The 19,162-nt window shown below is 45.7% G+C and overlaps 1 protein-coding gene across 1 annotated transcript in view; it reads right to left on the bottom strand.

Moving 5' to 3' along the window:
* LOC144770763 (urokinase plasminogen activator surface receptor-like) overlaps positions 1-19,162 on the bottom strand; it is a 266,472-nt gene that overhangs the window by 215,313 nt on the left and 31,997 nt on the right. Inside the window, exon 3 of the mRNA XM_078655511.1 lies at positions 5,076-5,225. Within this exon, the coding sequence (XP_078511637.1) occupies positions 5,076-5,225 (150 nt within the window). The remainder of the gene's footprint in view (positions 1-5,075; positions 5,226-19,162) is intronic.

Genomic DNA, 19,162 nt, shown 5'->3' with positions numbered 1-19,162 from the left:
CCAGGGCTGAGACGTGTTTCAAAGTACTAGCGGATGACACAGTGAGTGCTGCAGCCCTACTAGTAGCATTTAGTTTACAGATCCTGGGTACATATAGTTACACTTCACTAGGGATTTACCATGTTTAATGGAGTAAAGCACAAGTACTTTAGCACTGCTGGCAGTGCACAGAGTCCTAGTGGCAACAAATTTCAGAAAACAAGAGGGGAGAGGGCAAAATGTTTTGAGGAAGACCAAACTAGTAAATGACAGGTCTAACAGTTTCTCGCCTCTAATTCCTTAGAGTTGACATAGTGTAGTGCCAGCTTGTTAAGGAGTCCCCCTCGTTGAGGAGGAGGATTATTCACTAAAGGATATATCACCCTTAGCTATTAATGATCGTGACTACTTGTGATAAACACACATTATCATTTCTCACATACAAAACGTACTTGATACATTGTCTACTAAATCACTTGTAAAAAGGCTATTAAATGCTCCTGGAATGTAATCATTGCAATGTAATCACTGGATGATGAGTTGGTACAGAGATTACACCTTGTAAAGCCCCTTCCACGATGGTTGTCAATCAATTGGAGGATATGTTAGCTTACCAATCAAAGATATTGCAGAGTTTCTCCATGTCATGTCAGCTGTTGTTTGAAGCATATATAGTGGGGGATTGATACAAAAAGCCTCCTGTAAAAGCGTATACAAAGGAGAATCGATATGAAAAATGTTATTGCAATTGATTGTGTTTCCTGAATTTTGTGTTGCAATCTTCGAATGTGCTACTATTTTTTAATTCGTTTTTCCTTCAAGCTAGTTGGATTATTTTTTATGTTTGCATTTTTTGTTGGCATTGCCTCCATCTGGCCTACATACTGATGTCAGTAAGAGTATAATGATTTATGCTTTTTTCAATGCTATTTTCATCTTCAGTTTTAAAGATTGTTCAAGACCTTTTCTTGGTTTCTACCTTTAGATGGTGACCCTTTTAGTGAAGGCACTTGACACCTTTCACCTATACTGTTCTGGCAGGGTGGCACTATGACTACTGGGAGAGGTCACCCTTTGGACAATCTAGAAGTGTTAACAACAGACCTTCTCAGTGTCCTATATTTGACTCTCACTCATTTTCTGTCTCTTTCTCTATCTACCTATCTATCTGTCCTCCTTCAAATCATCCCATCCTTCTCCTTATATACCTACATTTCTCACAATCCCCTATTTCTCTGTACTTTTTCAATTCAATCTGTCTACATCTCCTACTCCACTTCATTCTACCAGTGAGCCACGACTTGACCTTACTAACATTTTCTGTGCCTACATTCACATCTTCTCTCTACCACCTCTTGCTTCTCTACCTTACTCCTATCTCAGTTCCCAGGTCCAGGTCTCCCTGTGCTGCTGCATTGCTCTTGCTCCTGTCGTCTCCTTGCTTTTTCCCTTGTTATTTGAGTGCCTTAATAGAATATTTGTAGGTATGTGTCATATGTATTTAACATTATAATATTTGCTTTAAATTGTTAATATTAAATATATTTGCATTTTAATTATTAACATATTTATATATTTATATATATATATTTAGAAAAATATATATTTGTTGTTAATATTTTGTTTGTTTTTAAATGTGAACTGACTGGAGTGAAAATATTAATTGTTACCCCTCTGCAATCCAACCCTTTCCCCACTGTTGCACTGATTGGAGTGGGAATAGTAAATTGTATCCCACAACTATCCAACACTTTCCCTACTGTTGCACTCACTGGAGTGAGAATAGTAATTTTTACCCCTCCGCTATCCAACACTTTCCTGACTGTTGCAATGATTTGAGTGAAATAGTACATTCTATCCCGCCACTATCCAACACTTTCCCTACTTTTGCTCTCACTAGCCTTGGGATAGTACTTTTTACCCCTCCGCTATCCAACACTTTCCCTACTGTTCCACTGACTGGTGTGGGAATAGTAATTTTTACCCCTTCGCTATCCAGCACTTTCCCCACTATTGCTGTCATCACTGGAGTTGCAAATTTATGTTTGAAGATTTTTAACTAGTTTAATGTTTTAATTTATCATGTTTTTTAATTAGTTATTATGTTATTAGTACATATATATATATGTGCATTTTTATATAACTTTAACATTATAAAATAAATTAAAATTAATAGTTTAATTGTTTTAAAGTAAATATACTAATTATTATGTATAGTTAACTTTTTTAAATTAAGTTTATTTGTTAAAATTTATTTTACATCTACTTTAGTTTTTTACATAAATTTTAATATTTAACATATTTAACACCTTGACCGTGGCGCGAATTCCGCAGCGGTGCTGGCATTCTAATCAGTGGGTGGGGTTCGGACGGCCCACGGCCATCCTCCGCACACGCCCACCGTCACGTGGAAAGCATCGAAATTCTGTCAATGAACTCATCCCACTACCTCTTCCCTTATATTTCCCCTAACTCACTTACGTCTCCACCTAATCTCTATCCCTACCTAACTTCTCTAGCAGCTTTCTTGTTGCACCTTTTTTATCATCTCTAATTCCACCACTCTGTTGACATCTCTGGGGGCAGATTTACAAGAAACTGATGCTTCTATAGATGCGTTAGTTTCCCTGCATCAGCTTGCAAAATCCTTGCGCCACCATGGAGGCACCGCACTTAAAATATGGCGCACAATGGCGCAAGGATTGATAGATGTACCAGAAATTCGGACGCATCTGTTGCCCCAAAAGACACGCATTGATGGAGTCGCTGGAGTCGTGTCGCAAGCACAACGCAACTCCAGCAATGCATATTGAGGTCTATACTTATAGTACTGCGTCACTCCTTATGCCTGCTTCAAGCAGACGTAAGGTTTTGATGCAATGGCGTCCTAGAAGTGGCGCAGTGAAATCTTGTAGATTTAACTGCATCACTACAAGGCTTTCCTGCATTGGACCGCCCACCCTGCATACATTATACCTGACGCAGGTATAATGTGACGCCGGTCTTTACAAAGTGACGCATCTCCCTAGATGTGTCTCATTGTAAATGGGCTGCAGCGTGGCGCATTGTTTACGCTGACGCTGCATCACAAAAAGTGATGCAACAGCGGCGCAAAAGTGAAGCAAGTGGCTTGTAAATCTGCCCCTCTGTCTTTCTGCTGTCTCCTGCCCCATTTCTCCTACTCAGCAGAGGTAGGTGTCACTGCGTAGCCAGAGAAATAGAAAGAGGAGAGTAAGAAAACAGCAGGGAAAAAACATGAAAGAGACATTTATCAAATTCTTTCTGAAAGTAATGTTGAAAATCCACACTGCAGTTACTGCCATGGTGATAGAATGTGATGGTTTGAATTCCGGGAGGTCAGTTCCTGGCAGCCGTGGAGACGAACAGTCAATAAAGTACATGCTCTCTTACTTACCTGGTCTAACGTGATTACTACACAGTGAGAATGGCAGTAGGAAAGGTCGATTTATTTGTGAATATTAGTATCTAGAAATTAAAGCTGCAACTTCAAGTACTATGTGAATGGGTCTTATTAATACTATGCCCTCGCCCCTACACGTCAGACAAGACACCCTTGCTCTGTTCGATACAATGGGAGGAACATGCAGCGTAAACAGTGATTTTCACCTAAAGTGTTATTGTTTCTATAAAAACAAAAATGTGTCAATGCTCGCTCAAGCTTTCTTTTACCTGATAGACGCTGGGCAGTTTTCGGTGTTTCTGTGTGTCCATATCTGAAAGTTTGTTGTACCATTCAATACTGTTTTGCACAATGAGAACTTGATTTATCTGAAAACGGGTAGTAAACTCAAGGGGGCTCATTTATGAGCCCTTGCGTCACTTTTGCACCACTGGTGCGTCACTTTTTGTGAAGCACCAGCAGTGTAAAAAATGTCCCTTGTTGCGCCATATTTACAAAGTGACGCATCTAGGTAGATGCGTCACTTTGTAAACCCCTGCGCAACATCATACCTGCGCCAGGTATAATGTATGCAGGGGGGTGTTCCCACGCAAGAAAGGGTCGTAGAAGTGACGCAGTGAAATCTACCAGATTTCACTGCGCCACTTCTAGGACTCAAATGCGTCAAAATGTTATGCCTGCTTCACAGCAGGCGTAAGACTGACACAAGCCCTTTCACATGGGGCTTGCCCCATGTGAAAGGACACATTGCTGGAGATGCGTCGCTTTTGTGACACACTCCAGCAATGCGTCACTTTTGCTCCATACAGATACGTCAGAAATACTGACGTATCTGTAACTCCTTGCGACATGATGCGTCATACAGTAAATGCGACACATCAATCCTGTCGCAAGGAGGACGCACTGAGAAGTGAGCATCGCTGCTTTCACGCAGCGATGCGTCACTTCTCATAAATGAGGCCCACGGTGTTCCAAAACAGGGCCCCTCCAAAATGTGTCCTGTCAGGGTTCCCATATGTATTTAACGGATGTATGACACTACAACGCATGCATTTACATCGCATGCCTTTACAACGCAAGTATTACAACGCAGTCCATTACAACGCATAGTGCTTTTGGGCGCTGGATAGTGAATAGTTTAATTTACTCTTCCAACTCCAGTCCCCGTGGACACTAGGGAAGGTTATTGGATAGTAAATTAACCTATTCCCTATCCTAGAGCGCCCTCCAGAGCAATGCGTTGTAATAGTTTGCGTTGTAATGGTTGCGTTGTAAAGGCTCTACGATGTAAAAGTTGCGTTGTAAGTGTTGTTCACCGTATTTAACATGGCCACGTAATCCTGTAGTATTCACAGCAAGTGTGAGAGGAAGCGGCATTTTAGGAGATAATTGTTTAAGTAGAAAATAAAATGAATTTCAAGAATAAAATGTTTTTAACGCCCTCACGCTTGACTTGCATATAGGTATCTCAGAACATACTCCCGCAGTGCATGAGTTATATACGTAAACTCAATACATTACAACTGTCTCTAGCGGGATTCCTAAATTAAGCCCATTGGGTTACGTTAGCACAAAACTTAGAAACAAATGTAGAGTTTTCTCGCTACAAGTACAGATTACACCTACTTTTGTAAACGCTTCACCATAGCATTGGAAAGTAATGATTTTCACTCACCTATCACCGGGACCTCCTTGTTGCACAAGTCGGTGGTACAATAGTAAACAGACTGCACTGTGCGCCTCCTGCCGTAGACGGAGGACTTGGTGACATTTCCATCATTCAACTGGGAGCATCCTTTGGAGATGTACGGTGTGTTGTCATCACCTGAGCCAGTGAATTAACAGTTTTTGTTAATATTTGAAACTTTGTAATATTCTAATAAAAACAGCAAAATATATTTTGTTTAAACCTATTCTGAACGAAACCCCAAAAACTATGCACGTAGTCCAAGCGCTTGTCTTGCCAAGGGTTGACTACGGCTGCGCTACTCTCAGTGGCCTTCCCAAATACACCCTTGCTCCTCTAAGGTCAACTCTGAATGCAGCGGCTAGATTGGTCACAGACAACAAAAGATACGATCATATATCCCCAGTCCTAAAATCTCTTAATTGGCTACCCTACAAAGCTTGAATTCAGTTAAAGATTGCTGTTCTGGCTCACAAAGCCCTTCACCTCAATACTCCCAGTTACCGTGCGCAAAAACTTGAACTATCCTGTGGATCGAAAGCCTCAAGAAGTGCCACTATCTTTCTTCTGAAACCACTTATCCTGAACAAAAAAACAGAACTTGTCACCGATCCTTCTCTGGCACTGCTGCACCAAGGATTTGGAACTATTTTCCACTGGAAGTAAGCAGAATATCTTCAAAGAAGGCTTTCAAATTGGAAGCTAAACGATTCCTTATGAATAAATTCTTATCCTAAGAGGGATACTTTCACCTGCTAGGATGTTGATACTGCATTTTGTTATGCCTCTAATTCATATTGTAATGCGCTCTGTTGTTCCTCGGGATCTTGTTCGCGCTATATAAAACTTTACAAATAAATAAATATGCACAATCCCAAAAACGTTTTTAAAGTAATCAAATATGAATAACAGTAGGCATGGTGTGTATGGGATTAGTAAAGTGGCACATTCCTAAGCGCGGTAAAGGTGTAATAAGAAAGACTGTGGTTGTATTAAATAATGTAGTATACATTTCCTCTGCTTCTTAACTCTATTCCCTCCTCTGCCTTGACAATGTTCCTGCACAACTACAATGTACTAACATTATGCCCTGCCACCCCTGTGGTGCGGGGGCGCCAAGCTCCAGAGGGTCCCTCGGGCATTGTGCACGGGTGGCGTGCCCCTGGCCTGCGAGCTCCTTACTGTGTCTGGAGCGTGGTGGTGGGGGCGAGGGGGTTCCATGTAGTTTACAGGGGGACCCCCTCAAGTTTGGTTATGCCACTGACCATGTCAAGCATGGAGGGGCCAACCCAGAAGCCAGGGCCTGCACAAGCGATTCAAAATGTGCGCCTGCAGGCCCCCTCCTCAGTGCTCCAAACCAGTGCACTGTTGGCTACATCCACTCTATCTGTTTGACTGCACGCCGTCCATTGCAGAATGCTCTATAGTCCTAGGCAAATGCAAAAACAACAAGGGAATGGATAGAATGCTTGAATTCATCTCAGCCACTGTTAACTAGGGTGAAACCTTTCCTGGGTTGCTTGCGGTCTGTTGTAATGTAGCTTGTGTTATGCATCCTCCCTATGCTTGCCCCTGCTCTACTGCTTGGCTCACATGATGTCATCGGAATGTTGAGAGGGTTGAATTGTAAGTAGGAGTCAGTTGGTATGAAGGGCTAAGCAGTGGCTAACTGCTCCTGGTAGGGTCTCTTGATTATATCTTGATAATATGGATCTAAACTGAAGATTAAAGCTATGATCTTGGATTACGCTTATGGACTACGGATCTTTCATTATTTTAACACTGGCGACGATTGTAAAAGAACCTGCGTGCTATTTCTATGTATATGGACTTTCAAGAAACTTAAGGACTACAACCTATGGATTTGGAGAAACTTGGCATATCAAAGACCCCACCAGTGACCACATCATCGGTCGCCCTTTCCTGTAAGTGGCAGTTTCTGTTTCTATGACTTTATTTAAAAACATTGGTCTGCTGTATTCTACTACAAGCTGTTGTTTGGAGAAATACAGATTAAATCTGGTGTTTGACTTGCTGTACGATTCTAGAGAAGTGAAAATAACAACAACAAGTCTTTCTATTGTGAGATGGTATTATCGACTATGTGTCACTCTGTTCAAATTGGATGAAGATGAAACCAGTCAAGTGTTGATTTGCTGGGCATCATATGTTTGCTTAAAAGCGTCTACAAAACCAACAGTGCCATTGCCAAAAGCAGATTGATGTACAGTTTGTGAATTTAAGACTGTAGCTTTGAGCACCTAGCACACGAGAATGATTTAAGCAGTTTCTGGAAAAATCGGCATCCATTGTGGAAACGAGTGTTTTGTTGTGCATTAAGACATTTCTTTCAACAGTTACACCCCTGTTGTGTGGAGAGAGAATGAACACAGCGTGGGTAATTCACTCCGTGTTTGTGTGTTTTGACAGCAGGCAACACGCAGCGAAGCATAATGAAAGGACTATTTTATCTTGAGGCTTGCTGTTTTCATCACACTTTAAGGAGAGTGTTGTCGGAATTACACTAGGCAGTGATGAATGTTTATTTTTATTTTTTGGGGGACATTAAGCTACTGTTTTGTGGCTGTTTCCTCTACTTCGCGCGACATTCAAATATTTAAATATGCACAGTTTGCGCTATCTCGCGCTTCTCACCGCTTCATCCATGACAGCTGAGGAATCTTGTGTGACGTCTTCCTTGACTTTTTGGATGTTTAAGAGCACGCTGGAGCCGGTAGCCACCCGGCTCTACGTCCTGCTGCGTTCCACAATTTTAAGTTTATCTGCATTTACATTTGCAGATTTTTCAGTCAGTTGCGTTTTCCGATGTCTTGTTTTCAAAGGATTTTGGCACATCGTGTTCTTGTTCGGAGTAAGAAGTAATTCTACAGTGCCATCTAGTGGTGATTTAGCATAATTGTTTCTTAACAAGAAAAACAAAGGCTCACTCGTGAATGTCTTTCTTTTCTTCTTGGCATAAAACGAACTGAACATTTTAGAGAGATCGCAATGACTATTTTTATGGTGTTTTCTGAGATTGGAGTTCATGCTCTACATCGTCTTGGATCCCAGCTGCCACAGGAACTTTGGTGTTGTCCTCGGGTGAGAGATCGCTCACCGCAGCTCAAATCGACTAATTGTTTATTTGTTTTAATGTGCTTAACATCTCAATGCATGTTTTATGTGTGCGTTTGTTTGGGCATAGTCTTTTGGTTTTGGTTGTTTTTTTTGGTTTGGTTGTTGCCTCTCTTTGGGTCCTGTTTTTGTACACTGATACGAGTAGGTTTTATTTGTTGTTTTGCTTATGTATGGAAAAGGGGAAGTGTGTGAGTCAGTATCAGTGGTGTATGCAGAAGGGGGAGTGTGTGGTGTCCCTAGTCCTGTTAGTGTATGCAGAAGGGGGAGTGTGTAGTGTCCCTAGTCCTGTTAGTGTATGCAGAAGGGGGAGTGTGGGTATGTAGTGTTCCCTGTCCCTAGTCCTGCCGCTGTTCTTGGTTGTGGGTGACATAAGTCTGTCACCCCATTGGTTATTTCTGCCTCTATCTTTATGTAGTTTTTGAGAGTAGTGTTCTCTCATTTGGTTGTGGGTTGACATAGGATAGTCGCCCCGTAGACTAAGTCTGTTTTACCCATGTGGTTTTTGAGAGTAGTGTTCTCTCATATGGTTGTGGGTTGACATAGGATAGTCGCCCAGTAGGCTTAGTCTGTCTTTACCCATGTGGTTGTTTTGAGAGCAGTGTTCTCTCATTTGGTTGTGGGTTGACATAGGATAGTCGCCCCGTTTTGACCTCTATGGTTGTCTTGAGAGTATCGTTCTCTCACCTGGTTGTGGGTTGACATAGGTTAGTCGCCCCGTAAGCAATGTCTTACTTTTGTGGTTGTATTGAGAGTATGTGTTCTCTCATTGTTGGGTGAGAAAAATCTATTCCCTTAGGACCTTGTGTGTGTCCAAGTGTTGTGAAACTTTTTTATAAATGGATTTGAATGTTTGAAGATTTAGAACTTTGGAGGTTGGATAATGATGTTGTTTTATGATTCATAAGTTTCCTTTGTGATTTTGATTAAAGGGGGATGTGTTGTAATGTAGCTTGTGTTATGCATCCTCCCTATGCTTGCCCCTGCTCTACTGCTTGGCTCACATGATGTCATCGGAATGTTGAGAGGGTTGAATTGTAAGTAGGAGTCAGTTGGTATGAAGAGCTGAGCAGTGGCTAACTGCTCCTGGTGCGGTCTCTTGATTATATCTTGATACTATGGATCTAAACTGAAGAATAAAGCTATGATCTTGGATTACACTTATGGACTACGGATCTTTCATTATTTTAACACGGTCCCAGTGATTACGAGTGGCTGAGATTAATTCAAGCATTCCATCCGTCACTGTTCCTAGTGGGAGAGGTATTCCCAGATGTGGGTCTCGTACACACTGCGTCACTGGAACCAAGCAGTGGTGCCTTGGTGTGAGTGGTGGTGACACCACCACAGATGTTAGGGAGGTAGGCAGGAACCTGACATTTAGGGAGTGCTGCACCCTTGGGACTCTCAGAGTGGGGGGATTCTTCCACTGGGATAACAGGTGACTAAAGAATGGATGATTCCTGTGTAGGTTGGGAGCGGTAAGTGCTGATGTGTGGCAGCCTCTACACATTTACTTTTCAGTACTTTTAGTTCTTTTCAGCCCTTGTTGCACCCGTTGTTGGCCCACTTCTTTGGGAGCTTGCCTGTGTATATGGAAGGCGTCAATTAGATATTATCGGACAGATGTAGTAAGGGATACTCTTTATGACCTGTCTATAATGTTGTAATGCAATCTATGTACTAACAGGTCACATTGAAAAAATGTCCAGTCACAGGGGGTAAAAGACTGACCTACCTAATAAATATTAATTATGCAGGTCGCTATTTGCAAAACACAGGCATAGTGGCCTGAAAGGAACAGCAGAGAGGCCTGTTTTTCCCGTGACACTTAGGGGGTCATTAGGATGACGGGCGGACTTAGTCCGCCCGCCATCCTATCGGGACTAGGGACCACCCAACATAAGGGTGGGGGGCCCGTGGGTGGTATTAGGATGCGTCCGACACAGTGGCGGCCGCATCCTGCATTTATAAAATTGTGGCGGACGGAGCTCTCTGCACCGCCCACCACAATGCCATAAATGCATGTATGCATTTGCATACACAATGTGGCAGGCACCGCGCGGTGCCTACCGCATTGTATATGCAAATGCAGGGGGGTACCACAGCTACCCCCCCCGTGTGCACCCCCCACCCCTCCTTCACTTTGGGGGCCCACAGTGGGCCCCCAAAGTGAAGACCGCATGCCTTTCCGATGGAAAGGCACCTGCCCAGGCCCATCGTAATATGGCTGGCGGTGTCTAATAGACCCCGCCACCATATTATTCCTTTTCCGCCCCGGCCGCAAGGCGACCGGGCGGAAAAGCGGCGGACGGTCTTTCCGTCCGCCAAGGTCCCCCCCGCCGAACTAATATTGCGGGGGGGGGAAGGAGTGTGGATGTCGGGCAGATTGCCCCGCCAGGCTGGCGGTGGCTACCGCCAGCCTTGCGGAGGCAATCCGCCCGACATCATAATGGGCCCCTATGTGTTAGGTTAGGCTGATTTGTAGAGCGCACAGCTACCCCAGCAAAGGGGCGTCCCGGCTCTAAAAGCGAAAAGGCCGCTAACAGCAAGGAGCCCCTCAAGACGAGCAAGAGAAACTGTCTGAGGCCCATAAAGAGCCTTAGAGACAGACAGAGGGAATGGACTACCAAACCTAAAGAGATCGGAAAAGATGAGTCTACAGTGCTTTCTGAAATGTCAGATAGTTATCCATGCTCTGGATGTGAACAGGAGGGCATTCCACAGTTTAGCTGACAGTGTGCCGACGATACCCAGCTGATTATCTCCCTCACCAAAGACCCACACACCGCCAAAGCCAACCCCCACAGAGAAATGAAGGCCGTCGCCGAATGGATGAAGGACAGCAGGCTGAAGCTGAATTCAGACAAGATGGAGGTCCTCATCCTCGGCCCCACCCCCTCAGCCTGGGACGACTCCTGGTGGCCAACATCGCTCGGAACAGCCCCAGAACCCACCGACCACGCACGCAATCTGGGGGTCATCCTCGACTCCTCCCTCTCCATGACCAAGCAGGTCATCGCCGTCTCGGCTTCCTGCTTCAACACCCTCCGAATGCTCCGCAGGATCTTCAAATGGATCCCCTCCGACACAAGAAAAACCGTCACCCAGGCCCTCGTCACCAGCAGACTGAACTACGGGAACGCCCTCTACGCAACAACCAAGCTCCCGAGACAGCTACAACGCATCCAGAACACCTCGGCGTGACTGATCCTCGACGCCCCCCGTCGCAGCCACATCACACCCCTTCTCAGAGGTCTGCATTGGCTCCCTGTCAACAAGAGGATCACATTCAAACTCCTCATCCATGCACACAAAGCCCTACACAGCGCCGGACCAGCATACCTCAGCGGCCGACTCAGCTTCTTCACCCCCACCCGCAGCCTCCGCTCCGCCAACCTCGCCCTCGCCACGGTTCCACGCATCTGGAAAACCACCACAGGCGGCAGATTCTTCTCCTACCTCGCCGCCAAGACCTGGAACACTCTCCCTACCGGCCTACGACAGACCCAGGACCTGCTGGCCTTCAGAAGACTTCTCAAGACCTGGCTTTTCGATCAGTAGCAGCCTCCCCTCCCCCCTTCGCCCCCGTACCCCCCCAGCGCCTTGAGACCCTCACGGGTATGTAGCGCGCTTTACAAGTGATTGATTGAGTGTGAGAAAGGAGCGAATAAAAGAAGAACGGTCCATAGATCTTGAGTCTGGATAAGAATACCTAGAGTTCTGGAGACATTTTGCTCAAGACTCTGGACCTTTTCAGCCTAAAAGAAAACAAGTGAAATAAGGGTTGTGAGCATATGTTCAGGCTGTTCTCTCTTTCTTTTTTTGCAACGTTTTCTTTGAATAAAACTTACAATGGGTGAAATGGACTCAATCAAGTGATAAATAAAAAGAATGACTTTCACTCCAACTTACCTGTACTGTGTTACATCCAAAAAAAGGAATTAGCCTACTGGTTGGATATATATATGTGCTTCAAAAGGAGGAACATATGCTCACAACCATTTCTTCAGTGAGCAAAAGGAGCGTCCTCCAGCGCGAACCCTCCTGACACGTGTGGACAACTGCCAGGTGTTGACCTGCTGAGCGAAGGTGACGAGTAGGAATGTAGGCGGAGAGCAGGCCAGCTAGAATGCCAGGTGCACGGGAGGTCAGGATCCTGAACGCAAAGCAGAGGGATTTGAACTCCACCCGTCACTGGCAGCCAATGAAGCTGACAAATGGCTGTGGAGGTGGGCAGCGTCTAGGCATGCCAAGAAGAGTTCTGGCGACCACATTTTTGACTCTCTGCAGTCTCAAAATCTCTGTCTTGTTGACCCCCAAGTAGAACGAGCTGGCGTAGTCTAGTCTCGACAACACGGATGCCTGGACAATCATCTGTCGGGTAAGAGGGTAAAAAAAAAACAGCAGAGTGTTGAGCCCACGCAGGGTGCCAAAACGTGTTGCCGCCACCTTCTTAGTCTGGATTTGGAAACTTAGGGCCGAATCAACCCAGACCCCAAGGTTCTTCACCACCTTTTTGAGGGAGGGTGCAAGGCCCAAAGTCGTGGGCCACCACTGTTCACTCCATAGCTCAAGATCTTTCCCAACCAGCAAGACCTCAGACTTACTGGCGTTGAGCTGGAGACAGTTGGCCATCATCCACCCTGCGACATCCGCAAGTCCGCTCCAGAATTTTGCAGCATCATTCAAACAGTCATCAGAGAGGGCGACTACAAAGGCTTACACAATCTCACCTAGCAACTTCTCCTTTGTGAATCATCAGGGGGGGCTCCTCTATTATGGTGGAGGAGCATCACCCCACTGCTGGAACCACCAGACGCATGTAAAATAAAATGATAATAAAGCAGTTTTATTTTACTCTGGAACCGCAGCTGAGTCTTGAGGGTGGGGCCGTCAGCAGCAGGAGGAGTGGTGGGCTCAGGGTACTGCCAGTGCACATGCCGGTTTGGCTGGCCCTCTAAGGACAGCCAAACCGACATGCGCACTTGGATATTTCCAGGCTGTTGCCTGGAAATATCAACAAGGCTCAGGAGCATATGGTCCTAGTCCATGATGGAGTGTGGAACCAGCCCGCTCCACCCAATCTCTATACTTCTCTCATGGGTAATACCAGCATGAGAGTAGCGTCTGGATTGGCTCAGAGGACTCAGGGAGACTGTGTGAACATAATCAGAGCAGATGAGGCGGTGAGGCAGGGGTATCAGGCGGCAGGTAAGTTTTGCTTTTAATCATTTTTTTTCCCCCGCTGCTCCATCGATTTCCCTTGCTTGCGGCTGCCACTGCATCAGTTACCACCTCTTTTTAGGTGTCGGTAACTAACCGATGAATTGCGACCACACTTTTAACATGCCTTCCTAACTAGAATTCAGTATAGGTCACTAAACAGATTATTTTAGTTGGAAATGCTTTTCCGACTCGAATTTCACATACTTAATAGCCATTTTGTATGGCAAACCCTGCAATTTAAAAATGGCTTTCCAAATCTGGACCTATATTCCTTTGTGTGTGCTTCTGACACCCAGTGCTGATCCAAGCCATTGTGAGTTACCTGCAATCGCAAAAATTCAACATAGTTTCTAACATCAATTTGAATTTTTGAATTTGAATTTGAATTTGAATTTTAAAATATTTCTTAAGCGCACTTTTACCGGGGCGGTTTCATGGCGCTGGATAGCAGTGTATCGGTGGAGGCCAAAACAAAGAACTAGGGTGCTACAGATCTGGAAAACAAAAACGTCTTGAGTAGTTTACGGAATTCCAGATAGGACGATGAGGTCCTGATTGCAAAAGGAAGCGAGTTCCAAAACGATGGAGCCAGCACCGCAAATCTGGCCCCTCCGGACTTCTGCTTCCTAAAACGGGGACTGACAGGAGAGCGTGATGGGAGGAGCGGAGCTCTCTGGTCGGGAGGTAGGATACAATAGCTTCACAGAGGAAAGCGGGGGCAGTCCCGGCCCTAGCCTGATACGTGATGCAGCCCAGTTTAAATAGGGCCCTCTCCCTCACCGGAAGCCAATGCAGAGACTGCAACAGAGGGGTCACATGGTTGGATTTAGAGAGACCATAAATTAGGCGGGCTGCCTGATTTTGTATCGATTGAAGCCGGCGGATCAGGTAGGCCGGGGCACCATTGTAGATCACATTCCCATAGTCAAGGCGCGATTGCACCATGGCCATGAGGATGAGCTTGAGTGCGGTAACAGAAAAAAAACGGGCGACCTTACGAATGGTGCGGAGGGAAAAAAAACAAGCCGACACCACTGAGTTTATCTGTGCATGAAGAGTGAGCTGGGGGTTGATGAAAATGCCCAGGGTTTTAACTTTGGGGACAGGGAGGGGAGGGGGGCCAAGGGAAAGGGGCCAAAAAGCAGGGGACCAGGGACTGCAACCACCACCCGTCAAGACCAGTTCGGTCTTGTCGGGGTTTAATTTAAGGTGGATCAATTGCACCCATACACATTTTAACTACTTTTTCTACCCTTTACCTTGAGCTTGGCTGCAGTGAAATGTGACACAGGTGAGAGGAAAGCCCCTGAACCCATCAGGGGATGAGGGCGGAGACCAACGTCTGCAGGTGAGAAGTCATGGCTGCCACAATAAAGAGGTGGTGCAGTGGAGGGGCATGGGGGAGCGCAGGAATGGGCAATCCAGGGGGCAGGGTATTATTTTTAAAAAATGTACCTGAAGCTGCCTCCCGCGTCGCACTTGGCATAGTCCATCCTGGTCTCAGCAAGCACTGGCACCACGTCACAGACTGTAATCCCTGTGCTGCTTTAGCATGAGAGCAGTGCAGGGATTGGTCTGAGCGGGCATTTAGGATGCCATGCTCATACCAGGGAGTCTGTGAGGTTTCTCCATCCCGGCTGCTCAATGCAGTCGGGCTGGAGAAAATCTAAGTGCGCATGTGTTTTTTGGTCAGCCTGAGCCAGCGTCCAGAACACATATGCGCACTTAAGGAGTGGAGTGCACGTCGCGCTCCTCCTTCCAATCCCCCGCCCCTCTATTTGCAAGCTGTCTCAGAGCTGGAAAATGAAAAATAAAACAATGACATCCTTTTATTTACTGGCTCTGGCTCTGAGCCAGGCATTGGGGCGACGCTCCTCCGCCATTGCGGAGGAGCCACCACTGCAGGTGAGGCTGGGTTACACTACAAGATTTGCTAATAATACATCAGTTCCAACTTTCAAAGCTCCTTTAATGAGAGAAAAAACATATTCTGGAGTTGTTTCCGAATAATGTATCAATGGGAGATCCTAATCCTAAACCCATAACTCATAACTTGCTCTTCTCATACTCAGAAGGGTCCACTGGGTGGGCCAGAAGAGCACACAGGGGAACATGTGTATGAGATGGTGTCCAGGAACAGGAGCACCCAGAGTGCGAGCAAGGTCATGCTACACCTACACCCAGAACAGTATAGTCCAGGCATGCTATCCTGGACAAGCGCATAAGAAGAGGGTGACAATCAGAAGTTGAATGAGGTACAATGGAACAAATAGAGTCCTTTACCTTCTTCCACCTTAATCCAGGAGAATAAAGACTACAACACAAGACCCCTAACATGATGGGGGACATTTTTGTGTGTGTCTAAAATAGGATTGGAAGGGGGTGAATTCCAGATGTGTGCTCTTTGTGATTAAAGTAGTTGAGCTAGCATAGATGCATTCTTGCACACTTAGGAATGTGAAATAACAAAAAATTCCCTCTTTTCTGCCCAACTCATAATTGGGGGCAATTTCAGCATGTTTTTACTTTGCACCTCCCTCTATGCACATAGTTCTCTCCTACCTGTCTGCACAGGAATGATGAGCATAGCCTAGGAGGACCCTGGTCCAGAGACAAGGAAGGCTCAAGGAAGAACAATGAGAAATGTGAGTCCTGAATGATAACAGAGAATCTGGAATACGACCACCCTCTTAGGAAGCAGGCCCAGACAACAATAACAGCTGCAAGAAGTCAGGCATAACAAATGAGTAAAGAATTGCAATCAAGCTCATCTCTGCAGCACCTTGCACATCGAATGCTAGGACTTCACAATCCACGCAACTACTTTTGCACAATGTCAAACAATGGGTCACTCGGTTGATGGAAAGTAAAGAAAAGCTATAGATACATGAATAGGGGCATGGCATACTATTCCAGCATCAGGACAAATCACAGTCTCAAATACTGAGGGGCAGATTTATCATAGTGTTACATTGCCCTTGCATCACACCAGTTAACGCAAGGGCAATGCAACTCTAAAGATCACACAAGGCCACCTTACATGGTCCTGAGGTGATTGGTAAATCTGGAGTAACGCAAGGCAGCACAAGTAGCTGCCTTGTATTGACATGCACCCACCCATGGATTTTGGCCCATTCCTAAATCTACCATGAGTGGGCGACTTGGGAATGGGTCAAAACGCAACACCTGCCCAGGGCAGGTGTAAGAAGGACAAATATTTCTCCCCGTTTTGTCCTCTATCGACAATTGGCATATTTAATTTACTTGTACGTCCTTAGTAAAGTGCATTATATGTGCCCAGGGCCTGTAAATTAAATGCTACCTAGTGGCATGCAGCACTGATTGTGCTACCCACTTAAGGAGAACTTCAAACATGTCTCAGGCCTGCCACTGCAGAGCCTGTATGTGCAGTTTCACTGCCATGTCGACATGGTATTTAAAACTTCTTGCCAAACCTTAAACTCCCTTTTTATTACATGTAAGTCACACATAGGGTAGGCTCTGGCAAGGTGCTGTGTAAATAAATGGCAGGGCATATCATTTTTGGTTTGACATGTCCTGGAAATGAAAGAAACCCAGATTCTTTTTTTAATATTATGAGGCCTACCCCTCTCATAGGTTAACGTTGGGGATTACTTAATACTTCTATTAAGTATAATTCCTGATTGGGAAGGGGTAGGATAGAAGTGCTTGGTACCTTTGGACTTTTAACAATAAATCCTCATTAATGATATGGATTTATGATTACGCCTTTAGAAATGCCACCTTTAGAAAGTTAACAGAGCAGTTGGTGGACAGAATGCTGAACAAATCAAAGATTCACCCCAGCCACTGATCTGTGTTTAATCCATAGTTTTTTCGGCTCACCACACCACCCCAGTTTGGACCCAGCGATATGCAAACAGTCTTGACCCTGCTCCCTATGGGAACAGACCAGCCTGAACTGCCTGGCCAGGTCCTCCCTGGACCGGAACAAGCAGCTTGGGACTGATTTTGGGGTATCACCCCTCATCAGCCAGGCTCATTTAGAAACTTGACATTTCTCTGCTCCTAAGCCCTGTGTGTCTCTGCCTGCCTTCAATACAAGTCTGGGTAGGGTGATTGCTGGGCCATGTACACTCCCCCTAGACAGTCGCACACAAAGGGACCTGAGGTGTGTCTTTTACATGCTCATGGCCCATTACCAGATTCATGGACCTTCCTGAGCTAACAGGAGAGGGCAGAGTTGACACCTGCACCTAAACAGGTTGTGCCCAGTCTTCTGACAAGAGGCCTAATAACCCTGAATTGTCAGAGTATCCAGCTTGATTCCAGGGCTGGCGAAGCAGGAAACCCCTGGAACATCAATGGACCTTTCAAGGATCTTATCTCACCTTCAAGAACAAGAGAACCAATAAATAAATAGTGGGCCTCTCACCCCCACCAATTTAGTACACTGCTGGACCTGTGGATACTCTGCCAGGAAGAAGGACTGCTGTACTGCTGAAGGACTACTACTCTGTGGGACTGCTGCTCTAAGAGAACTGCTTTTCTGCTGTTCTCCCCTGCCTGTTGCCTGCTGCCTTCCACCACTTGAACCTAGATTGACTCAAAGAGCTGGACTGCTTGACTCCTTTTTCCTGAAATCTCAGGCACACAAAAGACGTCTTGCAACTCTCCTGGTGCTGCTGGACACTGCAATCTGTGAGTCGTAGCATTGCCTGAGGTGCCCCCTAAAGTCCTGGGCCTCAGAAGTTGGTTTTGCAACTGCTGAAACCCTTGACGTCAACGCAGCAGTGACTTTGCACCCAGCAGCTGCTCGACTACAGCATTTCCAGTGCTGATGTGGCTCGACTATGACAGCGATCCTATCACCATAGCCATCGACATACATTGTTGCTTTACATCGATGCAGAGCCTGCATCAAAAAGTGGTGCAGCACTGAAGCATTAATTGACTTCGCAGATTGGCACCGATGCTCACCTCCATCAACAGATCAATGACAACGCGTTGCCTCTTCGACTCCTCACCTCGAGTCTTCTACGTCAACACTTTGCTCCATCTAAGGTACTTTGTTAGTGGGACCTGTCTGTGCATATAGCTGGCCTGCCATCGATTGCGGTCGGACTTTGTCCGCTAGTGACTTCTAAGCACGGTTTTTACATGTAATATTTACAAATTCATATCTCGAGTTCTATTTATTGGAATGTAGTCATTTTTTGTCTTGATTTGTGCAATAAATCAAGCTCAATCCTTTCAACCAGGCATAGATGATTTTCGTTTGGTGTATTCACTGTTTTACTGTAATAAGTTTTGCAAATGCTTTACACATCGCCTCTTACGTTAAGCTTGCCTGCTCTGCACCAAGCTAACAGAGTGTGAGCACAGGTTAATTTAGCAACTGTATCTGATTAACCCTGACTAGAGTGGGGGTCCCTACTCCGTCAGGGTGCATACCTCCGCCAACTAGAGACCCCCATTTCACCGACTGATGTGGAACTGGTGACTGTTGCCGATGGTGGCCTGGATCCATGATGGTTGGACTGGGGGAGCCCCTGGCACCTGTTGAGTGAGACCTCAAGTTGGAAGCATGCCTAGGGAGCTAGTGGGCCTGGTGGTGCTGCTGAGGGTCCCTTTCCTGAGGGCCCCAGGGTGAACGCTGCTACTAGTGACCCATTGGTTGCACATAATTAGACTGGGTGTGGTGGCGAGGAGACATGGGCAAGGACAAA

Source organism: Lissotriton helveticus, chromosome 7 (genome assembly GCF_964261635.1).
Source record: "Lissotriton helveticus chromosome 7, aLisHel1.1, whole genome shotgun sequence".
Lineage (NCBI taxonomy): Eukaryota > Metazoa > Chordata > Amphibia > Caudata > Salamandridae > Lissotriton > Lissotriton helveticus.
This window is presented reverse-complemented; position numbering and strand designations above follow the sequence as displayed.